Genomic DNA, 24,462 nt, shown 5'->3' on the forward strand with positions numbered 1-24,462 from the left:
CGCATAGCACAACTTGCAGCCAGTCGATAAAATTTAATGGCACGATGTCATTTATAAGTTCAAAGTTTAATGTATTTCAGAGATTTACTCAGCAAACATAACATGGTAGTATTTGTTATGAATAATTCGGTATGAGGTAAAAGGTTAGGTGATGACTGTTAATCATTTATTTAATTTTAAAGGGAGGGTAAACTCAAATAAGAGCCTTATGTGTTGGAAAGATGCATAACCGAACCACCAAGACATACTATGATTCTGACACTTTAACAAATGAAAAACGCGTAATTTTAGAATGAATAAAAAACCATGATTATTCCTTCTAAATGGGGGCAACCATTTTGTTTAGTTTTTTGTGACGTCCGGTGGTATAGCTTGGGGCGAAGTGACGTCAGCTCCGTTCAACCCCTCTTAAGCACAGTGTAAACAAACGCTCTAATTTACGACAAGGCGCTTCGCTTTCATCAACCTGACTTGTAAAACAACATAAGTGACTTGATAGTATAATAAACTATTAAACTAAATAAATTTCAATTTGCATCAATAGAACGAAATGGAGTTAAAAGTATTTTTTTCTTTAAAAAAAAAATCCAAAGAAAGAAATGCTTATTTAAGTTATTATTAGGCCTATTGGTAGGGTACGTTCGAGCAAAAACGACCACTCATGATACCCAAGTGATAATTTTCTTTTCTTTGGGACTACGTAATTGGTAAATTTTGTGATTGTAGATGGAAAAGTCTACTTAATCAAGGGTTTTACAGAATTACTTACAGTAATAAAGTGATAATGTCTATTACGATTTGAGGGGCGGCTAACAGACAATACCTTGTGATCTTAATAAAAGAGGCACATCTTTTTAGTGGGTCTATAGACACAGTGTCTGGGGCCGTCTAAATATATAGTGACCTGCCAATCAGGAACCACAGATACATGCCATAGAAAGAAAAGAGCAATTAACCAAGAACACACTCCGATTATTATTTCAGTAGGTGGGTTAATTTATGTACAAAACAAGTATATATTATTTTTCAGTACAAAATAAGCCACCATTAAAATTGTCAAAGTGTTGAAATAACTGTATTATATTGCCGGCTTACTGGGATGGATATTATTACAGAACATTGCGATGCATCTGCAAAAAATCAGGTATGTTTTGTTTCTTCAGTTTGAAGACTAATTCCTGACGTGATACGTTAGGTATTACATAACCACCAGCTCGACAGAGGGCGTATTCACTGGGATGGTACAAAATGCCTGCGCCCGTTATATATAATAGCAGTCACATTTAAGCGTTTTATTAATAATCTATAAACGATTATACTTGTTGATATTAAACAATAATGTGCGTTATATATCGTTGAATATGCATACCAGGCTAAATGTCTTAATTGTCCCTTCCTTTAATGACAGAAAAGTAGGAGAGGGCGAAGTTATGGACGCAAACTTTGCTTTTGCCAGCTTTGGTTACAACATTGACTAGTTCATCGAGATTAGGCTAACTTTGGCTACAAGTGCAAGCACTACCAAGTAATTAATTTTAATCTTGATGAACTACAACATTGACTAGTTTATCAAGATAAACGTCTCCGGCACGATATTTATTATTATTATTATGATGGGAAGTACTTTCCTTTGGCACTGTCACTAACCCTAACCCTAACTCTATTTATTATAAGTATTTATAATGTTCTATGTATGTGACAGTGCCAAAGGAAAGTCCTACCAACTAAACATTGACATGACTGAGTTAATGATATTTAGGGCCTACACAGTGACAGTAATAATACATTCAAGAATCCATGATGTTTCGCCCCCAAGGCAGTTTGCCCCCAGTTTGACCTGTTAGCCCCATGTACCAGTTTGCCCCCAAGTCGATTTGCCCCCAACTGTTTGCCTCCAACTATTTGTCAGTTAGCCCCAAACTCTCAGTTATTTGTTACTTTTGAACAATTATTGTATTGTTTCTTTAGAGGCATGTTAAAATGTGTGTTTGTGTGGTATTTGTCTGTAGAAACTAAGAAAGAACCTGTGCCAGAACAATATGTGCTCTTTGAATACACCTGAAAAAGGCTGTTTACTATTCAAGAACCTGCGACATGGCACACCTGACTGAGAATAAAGCATTGATGACATTCATAATAAATCTGTTTATTTCGGATTCTTATGAAAGTAAAATTCTACGTGATCTGAAAATGTAAATCATACTTGCATCAAAGTTTGACGACTGTTAGTCGTCAAACGGTGCATCTAAAAATGCACATGGGAGTGTGCAAAATCGCCTAAAAATAGGGTAGTGTTGCACTAGAGGAAGCTCGGCACACATATACATGTATGGGACCAGACCACACATTCACATCAACACAGTGGTATCTTTATGAGGGCAGACTGGTTATGCACGTGGGGGGTGAACTGACATCCTACTTGGGGGTGAACAGACCTGGGGGTGAACTGACTAGGAGCAAACTGGCATCGGGTGAACTGGCTTGGGGGCGAATCATCTGGTAGGAGAATCGTCTGGTACGTACCCTACATTCAAGGGTCTGCCTTGGATTATAGTCTTGTTGTTATCAAACACATCACATTTCATGATGTGGGCATTTGTGTATTCCCATCTCTCCACATCAGTCATATTAATTGTCACATACATTTTTTTCCTCAGGGTGGGATTTAGCTCAGTTGGTTGAGTGCTCACTTGAGGTGCTTGCATGTGTCACACGATCGAACCACATCGGTGAATCCATAAATTCAACTGATTGGATTTGTTCTCGTTTCAACCAGTGCACCACAACTGATATAGCAAAGGCTGTGGTATGTGCTTTCCTGTCTGTGGGAAAGTGCATATATAATAGATACCTTAATTTCTAATAATGAAAAAATGTAGCGGGTTTCCTCTATGTGTCAGAAATACCAAGTATTTGACATCCAGTAGCCAATGATTAATTAATCAATGTGCTCTAGTCATTAAGCAAAACAAACTTCAACTTTAACATTTGTTTCCTGTCTTATATATATCCAGTATTTAATATATGTGTAATACAAACACACACACACACACACACGCGCACACGCACAATTGAATGTTGAAATAATTATTACATTACACATCAAATACCCATGATTTAATATGTGCTGACAGGTGTTGTTAATTCTTAATAATAAATTCCTAATTATAACTGATTTTGATCTTTATTCTTACAGGCCGGCTGGGGCGGTTGTAGCCCTGCAGTCATAACGTGTTCACCTGATCATGGTCGGTCATGGATTGATCATCGTGGGTGGGCCATTGGGATTTTTCTCACTCTATAGCCAGTGCACCATGACTGGTATATGAAAGGCCATGGTATGTGCTATCCTGCCTGTGGAATGGTGTATATAAAAGATCCTTATATTAATTGCTACCAATTAATGGATAAATGTAGCAGGTTTCCTGTCTCAGACTGAAAATTACCAAGTGTTTGACATCCAATAACCGATGATTAATATTCATGTACACATGTAAACCAATGTGCTCTAGTGGTGTTGTTAAACAAAACACATTTTTTATTCTTCTAGGCCTTCCAAGATGTCTTCCTTGTTTGCCAAAGTTGCTTTCTACCCGACCTTGACCTACACGTACTTGATGACCAAAGTGTCATCACGACGATGGTACGATCGAGTTGACGAAACTGTCTTGATAGGAGCTCTTCCCATGAAATGGGTAATCAAACAGGTGATTTTAGAGGGACATTAAGCTGTCAATCCCAAGTTAATTTGCTGCCATTGTGATGTTTCTGACGTAATGGAGACAGTTCAAATATTATGTAGCAAAATTAGACACCTCCCTCTACCCTGTAATGCCCTGTAACGCTGGAACATACACCCCCAAATATTACATAATACTTGAAGCCCCACCCCCCATTCTCAAATAAGTCATGTGATGGGTGTAATATAAGTATAACATACTGTTTTGCAATTTGGAAAAGTGCAGATGGCCCATTCCATCGTAATAATTTAAGCCAGGACGTGACATCCTTTTTAAATGGACATGCAGTTTTATCATTTATAGACTCATTACATATAGTAGTATAAGCATGTGAGGCCTAATTTTGTTTTTGTTAAAAAAAAATGACTTATAAAGTGAAAAGTAAAATGTGCCAGAACGTGACAAAAATGGACATCACTTTTTTAACACTGCAGTAAATTCCAAAACTGCTCTGCTGATAGAATGTTTGCTTATTGAAATACACTGTTTAACACAATATCCAGTCTTATTTCTAAATGCTGTATTTAATAAAATGATATTCTTTATGATGTAACATTTACTTTTAAAAATTTCAGTAGGAGCCAGGACGTGACATTTTGTCCAGTTTACTTATACAACTAATAAATGATATGTATATCAAATACTACTAATGAAACACTATCAATGATATTTACTTGTTTTAAGTGTTTCTATCATCAAAATAAGTGCATAAAATCCTGATTAATTGAACTGTCGTACGTTGTGCCAAAAAAAAGGTTCTCGGACAATAGTCATATAATATACTTTTATAACCAATGAATGAATGTTTAACGACACCCCAGCACGAAAAATACATCGGCTATTGGGTGTCAAACTATGGTAATGCAAATAAATAAAGTGATGATCAACATCAATATAAAAATTCAAGACTTAAACAAAAACAGTGTAAAGAACTGTGCAAAAACACAAATATCACAGAATTTTACAGATACTGAATTTTACTAAAAACTTCAATTTTGTACTGTATTGGCCATTCTCAAAGAGAATGTTACACCCCTGCACCACGGTGAGGTTACAGCACATGCAGGGTTTTTTTATAACCAGTGACCATACTGTCAACAGCATTGTTTATCCTGATGTTGCTAAGTCCGGTAATTTTTGTCTTACCTTTACATTACAAACTAAAAAGATGAAGTATAGCCTCTATTAGAAATTCTTAAAAAAGAAGAAAAAAGGCAGAGTTACATCCCCTAACCATTCTCTACTTCTGGCGTGTTCTGGTTTGAACAAACATGGACGATCATGATATAAATTCCTGTATCAGCGATGAAAATGTGCCTCCAAAAAAGATTACAAAGGTTAGGTTGCAGGAATATTTACGAAAAAGGGAGCTTCCACAACAGGAACAAAACCACAGCTGGAAAAACGATGGTCACAGTTGTTTGTAAATCTTCAGCTGAGATTTATCCATGCCAATTCCTGGCATCATAAATGTCCCCACCTATGCTTTAAAAATAAAGAATGATACAGGTAAAAATTAAGTTTTGTTATAACTGATCATGTGTTAAATATAGGAGATGAATCTAGCAAGCTGTCACACACCCTGATTGTTTTGGTTTTCTTGTATGGAATTTTTTTTTTTTTGTGCTTCAAAGCTGCAATCTCGCCTCACATTAATTATCATAATTTCATTTAAACATACAAACACACCTGCAGTTTTAATGAATTGTGTGTGACAGTAACACCGTTGTAATAGATAATAGAAACATTATGTTTATAGTGCGTCCCACGGAGAACACATTTTTTCATACTATGGAATTTACAAGTTATTTATTTCTGAGCCGCTTGTTTTTTAAATTATACACAAAAATAGTATATTTTTGTTATTTCCAAAAAAACTTTTATTTTTATTTTTACATCAAACCAAACTTAAATTATTTACAAAAACAACATTTTTGTAGGATGGGACGGACTATATGTAATATTCCGATCAGAACAGTCCCCTTCACCACATGCTATATTATATGTTTGTTTTGGGGGTTTTCAGTGTATTTCTGGGGACGCATGACCCAACCCCTCCCCTAAAAACACCACTAGCCAGTTACACAATTTCCTGCACATGCGCCTATTTGACTAAATATTTCATTTGCTGTAAATTGATTAGGCCTATATACATTGCATTATAAAGTGTAAATTTTGCTGTAATAACAGCTAAATATATAGTTTAACCTAAAAACATCTACCTATAGTAACAGTACTTGTTTTATTTACAAGTGTGAACATACTTATGTTAGTCTTGCATGACGATTATTTACGGTTAAATGTTAAAATGAAGACATTGTTCTATACATGATTATAAGCATAAGTGGCAGGCAAAACAAAAAACCTAATATTTAAAAAATACCCCCCCCCCAACAATTTTACCTCCCCCCCCCCCCCAAAAAAAAAAAAAAAAAAAAAAAAAAACCCAGTAACAACAACAAATCTGCCCCCAAATAAACAATAGCCTACAAAACAAGCCCACACACCAGTATACACATACACAACCAAAAACATAACCCAAACTAACACACACATTTGAAAAAAAAAGAGTTTTATCTATGTACATGTACATATATATACCGGCCTCGGTGGTTTCATGGCAGGCCATTGGTCTACAGGCTGGTAGGTACTGGGTTCGGGTCCCAGTCGAGGCGTGGGATTTTTAATCCAGATACCGACTCCAAACCCTGAGGCTCAATGGGTAGGTGTAAACCACTTGCACCGACCAGTGATCAATAACTGGTTCAACAAAGGCCATGGTTTGTGCTATCCTGCCTGTGGGAAGCACAAATAAAAGATCCCTTGCTGCTAATGGTTGTGCATAATATTAATAATTGCAGGTAGATAGTCGATCGTAACTATTAAATTACACATGAAATTGTGTTCGTTACACTATATGTCCGTCTGCCAATGACACTGGACTCCCTGTTCCAATTTGTTTGCGAGTCGGACAGTAGAAACCTTATCGTTAGGCGAGGAAGTGAATTTCGTTAGTTTCATTATTAACTACTGCATAGATCGTAGTTAATAATGCAGCTAGCGGTACAGAAAATCGCAGCTAGTCATTTAGTCAAATTAATGTACTTCCATTCATACACAGTGATGGGGGAAAATAAAATTGTCAATCGGTCCCACTTGATGTAGTCACAACCGGGGGGGATTAAAAAAAAAAATCACATATGATCAGTGAAAACCCCCACAAATTGTATATATTTTACATAATAGAATAAATAATATAAAAAAGGAATAAAAGTATGTATAAAAAGTACGAGTATTCAGTACTGTATCTTGAAAATTAATAAAAGATGGCACCGTTGAAGCGTTTGACAGCCTGAGCTAGCACATGTTTAGACAAAGAGAGTAATAACGTCATCACTGATTGGATGAAATTTGACCTCTACTGGCTCTTGAGATAACAGTACATGTAGCTGTTCTGCTTACTCCCACTTGTTAAAAAAAAAGGTGGAAACCTTTTGTTAATTTTAAAATCCTTTATAATTATTGGATACACTACATTGAAGAGTCAACAATAAATACATTTATAGATTATTTCATTTTATTTTATGCTATTTTAAGCAGTTTGTATTGCACAAAAGCCTCTTGCTTCGGACTAGGACACTCGACCCGACAGAGCTCCCTACACATTTGTTGACAGATGTTGATTGTAACCAGTTGCAAATTCTGGGTCCTTTGTTTTAATTGGAGTGTAATACATTGATGGCTCTCTAAACCAAGAATGGTGCTATGTAATCTCTTGACCGACTCAGCGACTTTGACAAATGTGTAGCCTAGTGGCAGTCGATTGACACTACTGTAGGTCCGACTTCAGTGACTGGCGATATACTTAGGCAGACTTTAAAATCACAAATGTCTGAAACACCAGACCACTATTGACCACTATTTATTTATTATTTTAAATCATGCACGAGATACCGATGTCTGGGCTGACCGGTCCGCTTGACCGATAGGAATTTGTTTCAGTAATAGAAATGGACAGATGCTTCGGACCGACAAGAATGACAAAAGTGGGACCGGCAAACGCGCGTTTTTTTAAAATAATTTCGGTCTCAGAGATCGAGAATCGGTCCCAGACCTGGGGAAAAGGGCTTTTTCCCACCCCTGACACAAACACATGCATATTACTTGCAAATATCAAAAATTTATTAAGGTGCACCGGCCTCGGTGGCATCGTGGTTAGGCCATAGGTCTACAAGCTGGTAGGTACTGGGTTTGGATCCCAGTCGAGGTATGGGATTTTTAATCCAGATACCGACTCCAAACCCTGAGTGAGTGCAAAGCTCAATGGGTAGGTGTAAACCACTTGCACCGACCAGTGATCCATAAATGGTTCAACAAAGGTCATGGTTTGTGCTATCCTGCCTATGGGAAGTGCAAATAAAAGATCCCTTGCTGCCTGTCGAAAAAGAGTAGCCTATGTTGCGACAGTGGGTTTCCTCTAAAAAACGGTGTCAGAATGACCATATGTTTGATGTCCAATTAATAGCCGATGATAAGATAAAAAATCAATGTGCTCTAGTGGCGTTGTTAAATAAAACAAACTTTACTTTTTATTAAGGTGCCGCTTTAACTTGTTCGTAAGTGTTTTTGTTGAGCACAAAACATATTGTACATTTTCTTTTCTGTAAAAGAAGGAGACTGCACACAATCTGACGAACAATAATAGTAATAGAAAACTATTAACGTCAAAAAATAAAAGAACAAGTCGACAACTACTCCACAATTCAGTAGTAACAAAGGGCCTTTGTTGGAAGCGACTGGAGTGTAACGCACCAGAAATAATTTAGTGGCTAATTGGGACCGCTTAGCACAATGAAAATAAAGGGCAGATAAGTATGTTTCTAATAGAGGCTATACATTGTAGGTAAAACTTTTTCGTTGACTGCAGCATCAACTTTTGCATTTAGCTCAACATTGATTGTACAAATGTAGCTACATGCATTTCCCATAAATTACATGTCCTGCATCAGTAAAGCTTCATTTATAGTTCTATCTATATGAATGTTCACCTCAGTGCACGTAAAAATTTGTTTTTCAAATGTATTATTTAAAAAATTTAATTTAATTTTTGGAAGTTTAATTTTTTTAATGTTTTAAAATCATTTTTGACATGCATTGAGATAGATATCTACAGATACACTATCAATGACACTGAATAGGTTTATGGTAGGCCAGACATTTAATTCTGTAGAATTGTTGTTTGCAATTTACCATATATTTTAGAATTAATATACAGTCAAACTTCATTATCTCGACCTCTGTAAACTCGAGTACCCAACATATCTCGAGGCCCAGTGCCGGTCCCGGCAGTTTTCCTATGCATTGTTACGAAATTAAACACTGTTATCTTGAGCATGCTAATCTCGATTACGAGGCTTATCTCGAGCATGTTTTGGTGTCCCAATGTGCACTTTCCTGTTTTTTTCTCGAACTATATATAACAATTACATTAAAATGACTCCTTTTTTACTTATGCTTAGGGTATTAATTTCATATGTCATTTCATTCTTCCTTCATCCCTAAATTCCACCACTTAATTATAAATGAATCGATACACATAACAGAAAATGTTCCACATTTATAAAACCAGTGCAAAGTTTAGCATTATTAAACAGTAAAATATGTCAGTAGATGAACCACTTGTTGAAGGTCCCTGGCCTTCTGAGGGGACTGTTGAATCTAGCATGAAAAAAAGAAAAAAAGACCAACAAAAAACAACGGGCGTCAAACGAAAATTAATTGTTAAGACGATAGAAACAAAATTCAAAGCAATTAGTGCTGTTGAGCAGAATATAAAATCAAAGTCAGAAGTAGTGAACCAATTCTCTCTTCTATCAAGTATGCTATCTACCTGGATAAAAAATGCTGACAAAATTAAAGAAGCATATCTGCAGTGTGCTCGATGCTTTATGCATGATCAATCAGGCATGGGAAAATGTAACGCCAAAAACAATTAAGAACTGTTTCCGACACGCATAGTTTGGTACAACTGATGACCAGCTAGCTAGAACCAGACAATTGTAGACAACTCAGACAACGACATCCCATTAAGCAGACTGTGTGTACCAATTGCCACTTACGCCAGCCTGGACGACCATTTGAACACACGTGAGACCACAACCGATGATGACAATATTATTAACACAATAATCTGGGCAATTAAGAACCTTAACACCTGACGACGACGGCGACAATGATGCTACTGATAATAATGACACCATTGCTTGTATGTCAACACATTTTGGTATACTTGTTAACTATGCCAGCATGAAGAAATTCACACACATAAAACAAGGGTTATTTTAAAATACAAAAACGACTATACTGTTTAGTGTTGTTAAGTTTGCAAACATAAATTTATGTTTGGGATAATTTTCATCAGGAAACTGTTATGCTTATCTCGAGCTACCGATATCTCGAGCATGTTGGTCCGGTCCCTTCAACATCGAGATAACGACATTTGACTGTATTATTATATTTTGTCTTTTGTTGGTATTTTTATGATCATCTGATTTAATTGGAATTCAAAATATGAACCCCACTCAATACAGAAATTATACTTTTTTGGACAGTTTCTTCTTTCTGTTCATCATTATTTGATAGGCCAAACTATCAACAATGTATATTAATATAAACTGTTGATGGATGACAATAGCAAAAATCTCAACGACACAATTGATTTGAATCCCTCCAACCCAAGTTGTATCTTCCACATATATCTATATCAATTACATCCTTCACTGGAGAAATTTTGGTTTATATATTCCAATTCCTGTTTGGATACCTGTATCTGCCAAGGATTAAACTTAAGATTTTAGCAGCACATTGTATTTGAACAATTCTTTGACACAATATTTATTGTACATTGTATGTGTACACCAGTTTGGATTCACAAAATGGAACATTTGGTACATGTATAAATACAATATTCTTTAAATTGGTGGATTATCAATAATTCAGTGTTTGGTCAAACCATAGAAGCATAGAATTAATTGATAATAATATTTTTGTATCTACATAAATCCATGTTAAATATTTGAACATGCTCCCGCCCCCGAACGTCCAGTTTCTCCGTTTCCGATTCTTGATGGTGAGAGCAAAAATATTGAATATAAAAGTTTTTTTTTTTTTAGGTACATGTGCATTATCTAGTCAGTTTTGCCAATTTTTCGATATAGAGAGATTTAATACATTTTTAATCTTTACTTAATTTAACATGCCGTCTTGAATGTCACGTCCTGGCTTAATGTCACGTCCTGGCTTAAAGTTTGAGGTGGTTATTTTAATCTTTTAATACAACCAGTCATCATTATACCTTTTATTTATACTTGGAACATTGAGAAGAAGGAGAATTAAAAAGGATTTTTATTTCTGAAAAATAGTTTTAAAATAAATTAAACTAACTTTTATATGTCATTAAATCAGCCATGACGCGACAATATATATTTTGAAAAATAATTTAATATACTAATTATGATATGAAAGAAGGGAAAGTAGTATTTTCATATGTAGTATATTTTATATATGATGTCCTGATTCCTAATTTTTAAATTTGACTTAACAGTATCATGAAATATTAAAAAAATTATTTTTTCGAATAAAACTCATTAAAACCCATAAAACATAAGTAAATTGGCAATAAAAGTATATTTGTATGTGCTTAAGGATGTTAACTTTAAGCTATAATAAAACTTAGTTTAACAAAATAACATAATTTTGAAATTTCCATACCCATGGACAAAATACCACGGAATGGCCCAGATACACATGCATGTACACATTTCAGTTCGATTTATAACTCTTAAAGTGTGTATATATATGTCTAGCTATAACTACCTACATTAAACATTGTCGCCGTGACAGAGCATTTAGGAAGTGGGTTTTTTAAAATTTATTTAGTAATATAAAAAATTATATGTTATATATTATAATGTGTTACATAATGCTGTTAAATACACCCACCTACCCTCTGTAACTCCACATAATGTAATATTTGATATATTTACATGTTTTAAGGACTAAAATTGCATATTAAGTATATTTTTCTGTTTATAATATAGGTGTCTATAAAATCAATGTGATTTCGTCATCCTAGCTGTTTTACAGGGCTTTATAGATTTCACTAATTTGGGCACCACAGATATTTTGTCTGCTCTATAGCTGAGCACATCATGCGAGCTATATTTTATAGGTCTGTTTAGGGCAGTATATATATATCTGTTAGTATTAATAGTTGACGAACAGTTGTAGGGTACATATTCAGAAATGCATTTCACGTTATATTAATCTAACTACAACTTGATTAACATTCCATTTTGAAGTGAAATGTTTAAGGGTTAGCATGTTTGTACTTAATTTGTGCTGGTTTGCTGGTTTATTTTGGGTATACCTATTTTGGCCACATATTCGCCCTTTATTGCCTCAGCCCTGTTTCAATCCCGAAAAGGATGTTGAATTAACATCTGGTGAATGTACGGTACATGACCATGCATGTTAAGTTGTCATGTTTAGCTCTAATTCTCACAAACTATCAATTCTTGATAAAAGAAATTTGTTTGATACAGTATGTAGTTGCATAGATCTATTAACGCATGTTCAACATTAATAACATTAATTTTTTTAAAACTTCTTAAAGCATTAAATGTAATTTTAAAACCAAAATTAATTCTGCATCTGTTCAGTTTATAGTAGTCAAGACATTTAATTTGGCAGAATTGTTGTATACATAAAGTACTGTATATGTATTTCTTGCCCACTGCCATGGACTGAATTAGTCAGCTTTTGCACTGTGCTAGATACATGTAAATCTTTCTTGCATACCAGACAGGTGAATCCATCCACTTCTGGTGTGATGGATAGATCTGTCTTTCCCTAGGGACAGACAGCTAACACATACAGAATGACATCATTTAGTCAAAACTACATCACTTGTTTCTTTTCTTTAATATAAACATATAAATATAACTTAAAATTCACAGACCAATCGCAAGAAAGTAATTAATGACGTCATTGTATCATTAAGTTACGTCACAACATTTAAGATGCTGTTGTTTACTGTAATGTACATATGCATTAATCCTTTGTTTTGATATATTTAAACTATAGTTAGGTATGCAAGAAAAATAATCAAACACTCATGGCTGTTGAAGTCGAGGAAATCCCAACCCTTGAGGTACAACTGGTTTGTTTGAAACTCACCAAGGCTCATTTCAGACAAACATTTGGGTTGGGTTTCCCTGTCTTCAACAGCCACTCATGATAGATTCTCTTTGTCTATATAGCACCCTGGTGCTGGACAATTTCTGCATAGGCGTAACGTCATATTAACTCATGTTTTACAATTGATGTCATACAGTAACTCAAGGTTTTCAAAATTCTGTTTGTATCATTGTTTTAAAATATTTAAACAAATTAATATTTTCAACTTTATATTTATTGGTAAGTTGTTACATTTTTATGTCGTTGCATAAGGTGGGCTATATTTTTCCACATATTTTAAATGAGTTTGTAGATGATATGTTCACAAAACATTCTATAATAAACAACCCGTACGTAGCTTACAAAATTAATGTTTTGTTACTGTAATTAAATGGGCAAGAAAAAGATTCAGTCACTGTTGTGAGGTCGATACATGTGTAGATAAGGCAATTCCAACATTTTGTCCCTCGGGTTGGAATTAATCTATATATACCTGACAACAGTGATAGATTCTATTAATATATTTATATTTAATTCTTGTCAGCTGGTTACATAGTGGTGAATCATTCCCCTGATGCGTAGTTGGGCTATTTCTCATTCCGGCCAATGCATCATGACTGATATATTAAAGGCTGTGGTATGTGCTATTCTGTCTGTGGGATGGTGCATATATCAAAGATCCCTTACTACTAATGGAAAAATGTATTGGGTTTCCTCTCTAAGACTATATATCCAAATTAGCAAATGTTTGACATCCAATAGCCGATGATTAATAAATCAATGTGTTCCATGGTGTTAAACAAAACAAACTTTAACTTTTCAGCTGGTTACAGATGAGAATGTGAAAGCGATGGTGTCAGTAACGGAAGATTTTGAGACTAAACAAGTCGGACTCACCATACAGGTTAAACAGAATATATATATACATACTCTTCAACAAGTCGGACTCACCACACAGGTTAAACAGAATATATATATATATACATACATACATACTCTTCAACAAGTCGGACTCACCACACAGGTTAAACAGAATATATATATATATATATATATAGATACATACATACTCTTCAACAAGTCGGACTCACCACACAGGTTAAACAGAATATATATATATATATATATATATACATACATACTCTTCAACAAGTCGGACTCACCACACAGGTTAAACAGAATATATATATATATATATATATATACATACATACTCTTCAACAAGTCGGACTCACCACACAGGTTAAACAGAATATATATATATATATATATATATACATACATACTCCTCAACAAGTCGGACTCACCACACAGGTTAAACAGAATATATATATATATATATATATACATACATACTCCTCAACAAGTCGGACTCACCACACAGGTTAAACAGAATATATATATATATATATATATATATATACATACATACTACTCCTCAACAAGTCGGACTCACCACACAGGTTAAACAGACATACTCCTATATATATATATATATATATATATATATATATACATACATACTCCTCAACAAGTCGGACTCACCACACAGGTTAAACAGAATATATATATATATATATATATATACATACATACTCCTCAACAAGTCGGACTCACCACACAGGTTAAACAGAATATATATATATATATATATATATATATACATACATACTCTTCAACAAGTCGGACTCACCACACAGGTTAAACAGAATATATATATATATATATATATATATACATACATACTCTTCAACAAGTCGGACTCACCACACAGGTTAAACAGAATATATATATATATATATATATATATATATACATACATACTCTTCAACAAGTCGGACTCACCACACAGGTTAAACAGAATATATATAAGTCGGACTCGCCACACAGGTTAAACAGAATATATATAAGTCGGACTCGCCACACAGGTTAAACAGAATATATATATATACATACTCTTCAACAAGTCGGACTCACCACACAGGTTAAACAGAATATATATATATACATACTCTTCAACAAGTCGGACTCACCACACAGGTTAAACAGAATATATATATATATATATATATATATACATACTCTTTAAAAAAAGTAAGGGAACCTGAAATATAAATGTTAATATTAAAATTGAGAATGACAACACATTCAAACTATGGAATTTATTTCAGTGTGTTGATAAATAAACCTGAACGTTCTTTACTAGGATGTCTGTGGTCAAAATGTATGTTCGGTCTAATAGTTGATGTTAACATTTATAATTGGTCAAACATATATATATATATACTCTTCAAAAAACCCATAGGGGAACTCTAATAAGAATTTACAATTGCCAAAATTGTAAGGTACCCGGTATATTAGCTGTGGGGAATGGTTATATGATAGTAGTGAATTAATTGGACAAACATTACAACCGGTAGTTTAGTATTACAGTAGGTTTTATGACCACCAAAGATCTTGAAGGACGATTGGGGTCAGAAGTGAAATGTGAAAGTTGACTCTTTTTTTTTCATCAGTAAATCGCAAATTCAAATAATAAAAATGACTAAAAACAAAACAATAACAACTGTATGATCAACAGAATGAAAAAGATTGACAGAAATAATGTTCCACAGTGATTAATGGACCTTCATGGAAATTGTCAAAATCGAGAATGACACCCCACGCACTTGTACGGGGCAACTGCGTGATGCACGTGCAAACTATGGAATGTATTTCAGTGTGTTGATAAACAAACCTGAACGTTCTTTACTAGGATATCTGTGGTCAAAATGTATGTTCGGTGTAATAGTTGATATTAACACGTATATATATATATACTGAACAGCAAAAGAAACGCGAGGTTCAAATTTATAAGGGACTAGTGTGCAAATGTGGAGTTAGAATTTGTAAGTATTATATTAACTGTTAATTCTCAAAACCCGACACTGACTCTTAACGGTAAACAAATTTATTGTTTTAATTCACAATCAACTGAATTTCAACATAATTAATTTAAAATTATGAATTTAAAAAAGCACAAAGTCAATATCGTGTATGTCCACCGTTGTTTTCAATCACTGTGGCACATCGGCGTGGCATGGATCGAAACAGGTTCCTTATGAAGGCTCTAGGAATGGTGGTGTAGGCATGTAACACAGCATTGGTCAATTCTTGTAATGTGGCTGGGATCACATGACGTCCATGGATCCTACGTCCAATTTCATCCCACAGGTGTTCTATGGGATTTAAATCGGGACTTAAAGCTGGCCAGTCCATTGTAATGATGTTGTTCTGAGCTAGGAAGTCCCGTGTCAAACGTGCACTGTGTGCTCTGGTGTTGTCTTGTTGGAAAACCATTCCACGTCGGCCAGCCATAAATGGCACAATTACAGGCTGGAGCACTTCGTCAATGTAGCGGCGAGCTGTCAATCCCCTACCATGACCAACACCATTGTTCTGCAAGATTACAGATGGAACTCGATGTCCCCAACGTATTGCACACCATAACATCAATGACGCACCTCCCCAACGATCACGTTCAAGGACGCATGCATCTCTGAAGCATTCTCCGTGACGTCTCCATATACGAACTTGACCATCAGCCCTATGGATGCAAAATCTGCATTCGTCTGAAAAAATTACTTGTTCCCATTGCCGATTTTTCCAATTCTGATGAGCCTGCACCCAGTTAAATCGAGCCAATCTGTGACGTCTTGTTAGCATGAGACCAACGTAAGGACGTCTGTTGTGTAGTCTTGCCTGTCTCAAACGGCGACGAACGGTATCACTGCTGATTGGTCTGTTTTGTATGCCAGTGGTCTGCTGAGCTGTCGACGATGCTGTCAAGAAACGATTTCGTAGGTGTGACATCACAATGTATCTGTCCTGTCTAGCTGACGTCACCCTCGGTCTTCCGCTCCGTGGTAGATCAGCAACCGTGTTGGTAAGTTGGTGTCGATGGATAAGTCTATGTATTGTAGACTGGTGTACGCCAACATGTCTGGCAACTCTTGGGACAGTCCATCCGGCTTGTAAACAACCTATTGCTAGGTTTCTGTCAGCTATGCTAAGTCATGGCATTGTGAAAGCACAATTAAATACGCTTCGACAAAACGCTATGGATTTGTTTCGTCTTTTATACCCAATGGGCTGTTGAAAACACCAACTTCTTGAGTTCTTACCTTTGTACGGACCTCTCGAGGAACGTGTGAGAAGTGTGTTTGTTCGTTATTAAAAGTAATCAAAAACACATTAACATGTTGCATGTTATTCAGTTTAAAGTAGCAACCTATTAAAATAATGTTGCTTTTTCTGTAATTAATAATATTTCTTTAAATTTTGATACAAGCAATTGTTTGAATAGGTTTTAAAATTCTCGCGTTTCTTTTGCTGTTCAATATATATATATACTCTTCCAAAGAAGAAACGCAAAACCACATTGTCGTAACATTTGGAGAATTGATTTAATTATTGAATGGCGAGTCCGATAATTACCAAATGTTGCAGGATTGTTCACAATTCACTCTAGTCCATTGTGAGTAAGTGATAGCACACACTACCAAGGTCAAGGTCATCTGGAGTCAATACCGGGTGTGGCCTCCGCGTGTGTTGACAACTGCCTGGCACCACCTGCCCATTGAAGCAACCAGAGTACGGATGACGTCCCGGGGGATGGTGGCCCACTCGGCCTGCAAGGCTGCTGCCAGCTCGGGCAGGGTCTGGGGCTGTGGTTGTCGCTGTCGGAGGCGTCGGTCCAACTCGTCCCATAGATGCTCAAATGGGTTCAAATCCGGTGATATCGATGGCCAAGGAAGGACATTAATGTTGTTGTTCTGTAGGAAAGCCGTTGTGAGACGTGCTGTGTGACGCCTGGCGTTGTCATGTTGGAACACTGCGTTGGCGTTGGCTATAACTGGAACGATGTGTGGCCGGAGGATCTGGTCAATGTAGCCCTGTGCATTCAGGTTGCCCTGCACGTGGACCAGGTCAGTTCTGCCAGTGTGTGAGATGGCTGCCCATACCATGACACTACCCCCGCCGAATCTGTCCACTTCCTGCACGCAGTTTGCCGCATAACGTTCACCACGACGCCTATACACGCGACATCTTCCATCATGACGTCGGAGCAGAAATCGGGACTCGTCACTGAACCACACCTGTCTCCATCGCAGTTGAGGCCATTGTCGATGAACTGGCACCACTGCAGTCGGAGTCGACGGTGTTGTGGTGTTAAGATGACACCTCGAACTGGACGTCTGGCACGAATTCCTACCTCACGTAGGCGGTTCCGTACGGTCTGGTCGGATATCCTGCTCAAACCTGGTATTGCTGTGGCTGTGGAGGTGGCAGTAGTCAATCGTTCCCGAAGGTGGCGTACCCGGATGTAGCGGTCCTGCCCGGGGGTAGTGACCCATGGTCGACCGGATCTAGGGAGGTCACGTGTTGATCCATGTTGCTGGTAACGGTCCCACAGTCTGGAGATGGTGCTTGGGGACACATGGAATGCCCTGGCAACGGCCGTTCTGGATTCGCCTGCGTCTAGTCGGCCGATGGCATTGTTTCTCTGCGGTTCACTGAGACGTGGCATGTCCTGGATTGTCAACTGTCGGCCAGATACAGAGGCCAGGCAAGCGAACACCCTGCACTTTTATACTGTCGGTGTTCATGTTGCACGTGCAGACAACGCACGTGCAGTGGTGACATGGTTTGCACGTGGCTGCGTTTTTACGAATATTCACATTTTGGAACTTTATTGTACAGTAGCTACGTTTTATCGAATGTAACCGTGGGAATGTGTTTGGGACATGCAATGACCTTATATTCACAAAGCATGAACCGGTAGGAAACATAAAATCGGAGTTATAACCCATTTGTACCCTTTTGCGTTTCTTTTTTTGAAGAGTATATATATAGTCGTTATCAGACCTGTGTTGATTTAGGAAGAACAATAATTAACTGCTAGTCATTTGTTACCAGGTGTCCATTTGGGCAGTGTGTTAAGGGATCCGGACAATTTAAGCTCACCTTAGCATGTGCATTTATTTGGTTTCAGTATGGTGATATCTTAAATGGCTCACCATAGTCTACGTTAGGAGAGAAATTAATCATTCCTCTCGACTTATTTGGTTTCAGTATGGTGATATCTTAAATGGCTCACCATAGTCTACGTTAGGAGAGAAATTAATCATCCTCTCAATTTATTTGGTTTCAGTATGGTGATATCTTAAATGGCTCACCATAGTGTACGTTAGGAGAGAAATTAATCATTCCTCTCGACTTATTTTACATCATTTAGTCGGTTTCAGTATGGTGATATCTTAAATGGCTCACCATAGTGTACGTTAGGAGAGAAATTAATCATTCCTCTCGACTTATTTTACATCATTTATTTGGTTTCGGATATTCAGCTCACCATGGTTAGGAGAGAAATTATCTTATTTGGTTTCAATGGTGATATCTTAAATGGCTCACCATAGTGTACGTTAGGAGAGAAATTAATCATTCCTCTCGACTTATTTTACATCATTTAGTCGGTTTCAGTATGGTGATATCTTAAATGGCTCACCAGTCTACGTTAGGAGAGAAATTAATCATTCCTCTCGACTTATTTTACATCATTTATTTGGTTTCAGTATGGTGATATCTTAAATGGCTCACCATAGTCTACATTAGGAGAGAAATTAATCATTCCTCTCGATTTATTTGGTTTCAGTATGGTGATATCTTAAATGGCTCACCATAGTCTGCGTTAGGAGAGAAATTAATCATTCCTCTCGATTTATTTGGTTTCAGTATGGTGATATCTTAAATGGCTCATCATAGTCTACGTTAGGAGAGAAATTAATCATTCCTCTCGACTTATTTTACATCATTTATTTGGTTTCAGTATGGTGATATCTTAAATGGCTCACCATAGTCTATGTTAGGAGAGAAATTAATCATCCTCTCGACTTATTTTACATCATTAAGGTCTGACACACTTTTTGGGGTAGAACGTAGCCCAATGGTAATGCACTCACCTGATGCCCGGTCGGTCTACAATCGATCCCTGTCGGTGTACCCATTGGGTAATTTCTCATTCCAGCCAGTGCACCACATCTGGTATATCAAAGGCTGTGGTATGTGCTATCCTGTCTGTGGGATGGTGCATAATTATATATACATATATATAAATTACCAAATGTTTGACATCCAATAACTGATGAATAATATATCAATGTGCTCTAGTGATGTCATTAAACAAAATAAACTATCTTACTAAGTTATTTTTTTTATCATATAATTAATTTTTCCTTTGTATAGTGAAACCTCTGAGTGTGAAAAGTGGACCCTCCGTAAACCTTAAAACTGGACATTATATTAATAAACACACACCCCACTAAAAACTCCTAGAACTCTCCCCCTTGTTACTCATCGACAAGTATTCTTTTAACTTCTAGCTTACTTAAGTGTTCATATTCTAGGAATATACACAGACGTGTCTAATAATAAAACGTAAAGTATTATTTCTCAGTGAAGTGACTTTTGTTAATTAGTAGATTAAAACACAATTAAAAGAATTAGCTTGGGTTACATACATGTAGCTGCCCCACTGTTTAACAAGTTACATTGACATCACCATCAACATCATCATTACGTTATCACCATGTACTTACAAAACGTTATGATCACCCCCATCATAATCACCACAATCATGACCTTCATCTTTATCACTATCATCCTTATCATTATCATCATCATCATCATCATCATCTCATCACCATCATCACCATCCCATTACCATCATCAGCAGCATCATCATCTCATTACCATCATCAGCAGCATCATCATCTCATTACCATCATCAGCAGCATCATCATCTCATTACCATCATCATTATAACTATCTCTACCCTCATCATGACATCTCATTACCATCATCATCAGCATCATCATCATCTCATTACCATCATCATTATAACCATCTCTACCCTCATCACCATCATCATCACCATCATCATCATCTCATTACCATCATCATTATAACCATCTCTACCCTCATCATCATCACCATCACCATCATCATCTCATTACCATCATCATAACCATCTTACCCTATCCATCACGACCCTCATCATTGCCATCATCATCATTATACCATCCATCAATCATCATCATTATCACCACCATCATCATCACCATAATCATCATCATTATCACCACCATCATCATCACCATTACCACCATCATTACCATCATCATTATAACTATCTCTACCCTCATCATGACATCTCATTACCATCATCATCAGCATCATCATCATCTCATTACCATCATCATTATAACTATCTCTACCCTCATCATGACATCTCATTACCATCATCATCAGCATCATCATCATCTCATTACCATCATCATTATAACCATCTCTACCCTCATCACCATCATCATCACCATCATCATCATCTCATTACCATCATCATTATAACCATCTCTACCCTCATCATCATCACCATCACCATCATCATCTCATTACCATCATCATCATTATAACCATCACGACCCTCATCATTGCCATCATCATTACCACCATCATTACCACCATAATCATCATCATTATCACCACCATCATCATCACCATTACCACCATCATCATCATCTCATTACCATCATCATTATAACCATCACGACCCTCATCATTGCCATCATCATTACCACCATCATTACCACCATAATCATCATCATTATCACCACCATCATCATCACCATTACCACCATCATCATCATCTCATTACCATCATCATTATAACCATCACGACCCTCATCATTACCATCATCATCATCACTATCATCATTACCACCACCATCATCATCACCACCACCATCATTATCACCATCATCATCACCACCATCATCATCACCATCACCACCATCATCATCACTACCACATCACCACCCTCACCATTATCACCATCACCATCATTACCACCATCATCATCACTACCACATCACCACCACCACCACCATCATCATCACCATCATCACCATCACCACCACCACCATCATCACCACGATCATCTTTGTGTTTGTATTTCAGGAACTACAGTCGCTGGGTGTTGATCATCTTCAGCTGAGCACGGTTGACTACGTGGGAACTCCGAGCCAGGACAACATCGTGACGGCCATCAACTTCATCTCCGACCACAAACGTCAGGGTCACAGTGTTTACGTCCACTGTAAAGCTGGGAGGACGCGCAGTGCCACAGTTGTTGCCTGCTATCTGTGTCACGTATGTCACTGCTTTTCAAAAGTTTGTTTGTTTAACTACACCACTAGAGCACACTGATTAATCAATCATTGACTAGTGGATGTGAAACATTTGGTAATTTTGACTCGTAGTCATTAGAGGAAACCCACTACATTTTTCCTAATGCAGAAAGGGATCTTTTATATACACTTTCCCACAGACAGGACTGCACATACCACGGCCTTTGACCAGTTGTGGATTTAGCTCAGTCTGTGGAATGCTTGACTGAGGTGCGTGGGTAGTAGGATTAAATCTCCTTGGCCCACAACTGGTATTTTAAAGGTTGCAGTATTTGCTGTCCTGTCTGTGGGATGATGGATATAAAAGATCCCTTGCGGGTTTCCTTTTTAAGACTATATGTCAAAATTACCAAATGTTTGACATTTAATAGCTGATGATTATTAAATCAATGTGCTGTACAGATGCAATTCCACTTAAAGATTACTGATTTAGGAAAGCACAAAGGCAGAGTCATGTTTTAACAAGTGTTGTTTGTGGTCATCATATGGACTTTTTAGAAGGGTTACTATTAGTTAGTATTCAGTTTTTCAAAGCAAAGAACTGCAAAAAAGAAAAGTAATTGCCAAAAGGCAGTTCCATTACACGACTCTAATCATGTATGTGGGATTACTGTACATAAATGTGCAAATCTGGTAAATTTATTAAAATATGTTTGGTTCATGCATGGATGTTAAAGTTTGTTTTCTTTAATGACACACTAGAGCATATTATTTTTATTAATGATCGGCTAGTGAATGTCAAGCATTTAATAATTTTAACATACATGTAGTCTTAAAGAGGAAAGGTGCTATATTTTTCCACTAGTAGCAAGGGATCTTTTATATGCACCATCCCACAGACAAGTTAGCACATACCACAACCTTTGATATACCAGTCATGTTGCAGTGGCTGGAACGAGAAATGGCCCAATGGGCTACATGGATGTAGGTTTTTGTATCAGAAAGGGCCTATAACATTAAGGCCCTTTGTCTCCTCCTGAATCGGCTTCTGTGGCTTATTTTAGAATTAAAATGCTCTTACAGTAGTACCATTCCTCTGTCAAATTATTAGAAGGGAGGATCCAGAAAATATTGGGGGGGGGGGGGGGGGGCACAAATAGGAAAAGGGCACAAACTCATCAATAGGGCATCCAATGTGATAAAAATTAAACAAGTCAAAAAGCACGTACTTGAATAATTTATAAGGGGATAGTCAGTCCCCTTGAATCCACCTTGCCTGTGTATTACTGAATATAAGATGAATTTTCTGTTCTAGTATTTGTTATATTTTAATTTACAAAAACATTGTTTTAATTACAGGCCAATGGGTGGACACCAGAAGAATCAGTGAAGTTCATTAAATCAAAGCGGCCTCACGTGTGGTTACGGGACAAACAATGGAACTCTGTTAGACAGTTTTACCTGTCATTAAAACCCTCTACAGTGTGATATCATTGTTTATGTGGTTACGGGATAAACAGTGGAACTCTGTGAGACAGTTTTACCTGTCGTTAAAACCCTCTACAGTGTGATATCATTGTTTATGTGCATGTTTTGAATATTACCCAGTTGATTACATTAGATGGACTGTTATTTGCTGACTTTTATTGCAACGTGTTTCCCACTAACAGAACCTTTCACTAAAGTTCATTTTAATCTTATATATATATATATTCGTGCTTATATCCAGTTAAGATTCACGAATGCTAATCTGGGCACACACTTCTGATTGGGAGCCGGTAGCAGGGTGTGAACCCAGTACCTACAGCCTTATAGTCTGATAGCTTGATCAGTACACCACCATGGCTGATACAAAATCTTTTGAATGACTAAAGTTACACATTAAATGTGTTTTCTTGTTTAGCTATACAATATCAGTATCTGTATGTACAACATGTTTTTGAATGACTAATGTTTAGGGGTGGGACGTAGCCCAGTGGTAAGGCATTCTCTTGATGCGTGGTCAGTCTAGGATCGATCTCCGTCGGTGGATCCATTGGGCTATCTCTCATTCCAGCCAGTGCACCACAACTGGTATATCAAAGGCTGTGGTATGTGCTATACTGTCAATGGGATAGTTCATAAATGTATAAAAGATCCCTTGCTACCAATGCAAAAATGTAGCAGGTTTCCTCTCTCAGATTATACATGTGTATGTCTGACAAGTCTTTGACATCCAATGCCAGTGATTAATAAATCAATGTACTATACAAAACAAA

The 24,462-nt window shown here is 36.7% G+C and overlaps 1 protein-coding gene across 5 annotated transcripts; it reads left to right on the plus strand.

Moving 5' to 3' along the window:
• The first annotated feature begins 26 nt into the window (after positions 1-26).
• LOC121386505 (phosphatidylglycerophosphatase and protein-tyrosine phosphatase 1-like) lies at positions 27-24,207 on the plus strand. Of its 5 annotated transcripts, none has more exons than XM_041517426.1 (5): positions 27-105; positions 3,551-3,707; positions 13,801-13,881; positions 22,035-22,226; positions 23,564-24,207. In XM_041517426.1, exons 2-5 carry the CDS (start codon positions 3,561-3,563, stop codon positions 23,690-23,692), a joined length of 549 nt encoding a protein of 182 aa, XP_041373360.1. In that variant the 5' UTR covers positions 27-105; positions 3,551-3,560; the 3' UTR covers positions 23,693-24,207. The 5 variants fall into 5 exon arrangements, with proteins under 5 accessions (XP_041373360.1, XP_041373358.1, XP_041373357.1 ...); XM_041517424.1 differs by having other exon boundaries at positions 31-143; XM_041517423.1 differs by having other exon boundaries at positions 43-136.
• The last annotated feature ends 255 nt before the right edge of the window (positions 24,208-24,462 follow it).

This window comes from Gigantopelta aegis, chromosome 12 (genome assembly GCF_016097555.1).
Source record: "Gigantopelta aegis isolate Gae_Host chromosome 12, Gae_host_genome, whole genome shotgun sequence".
Classification (NCBI taxonomy): domain Eukaryota; kingdom Metazoa; phylum Mollusca; class Gastropoda; order Neomphalida; family Peltospiridae; genus Gigantopelta; species Gigantopelta aegis.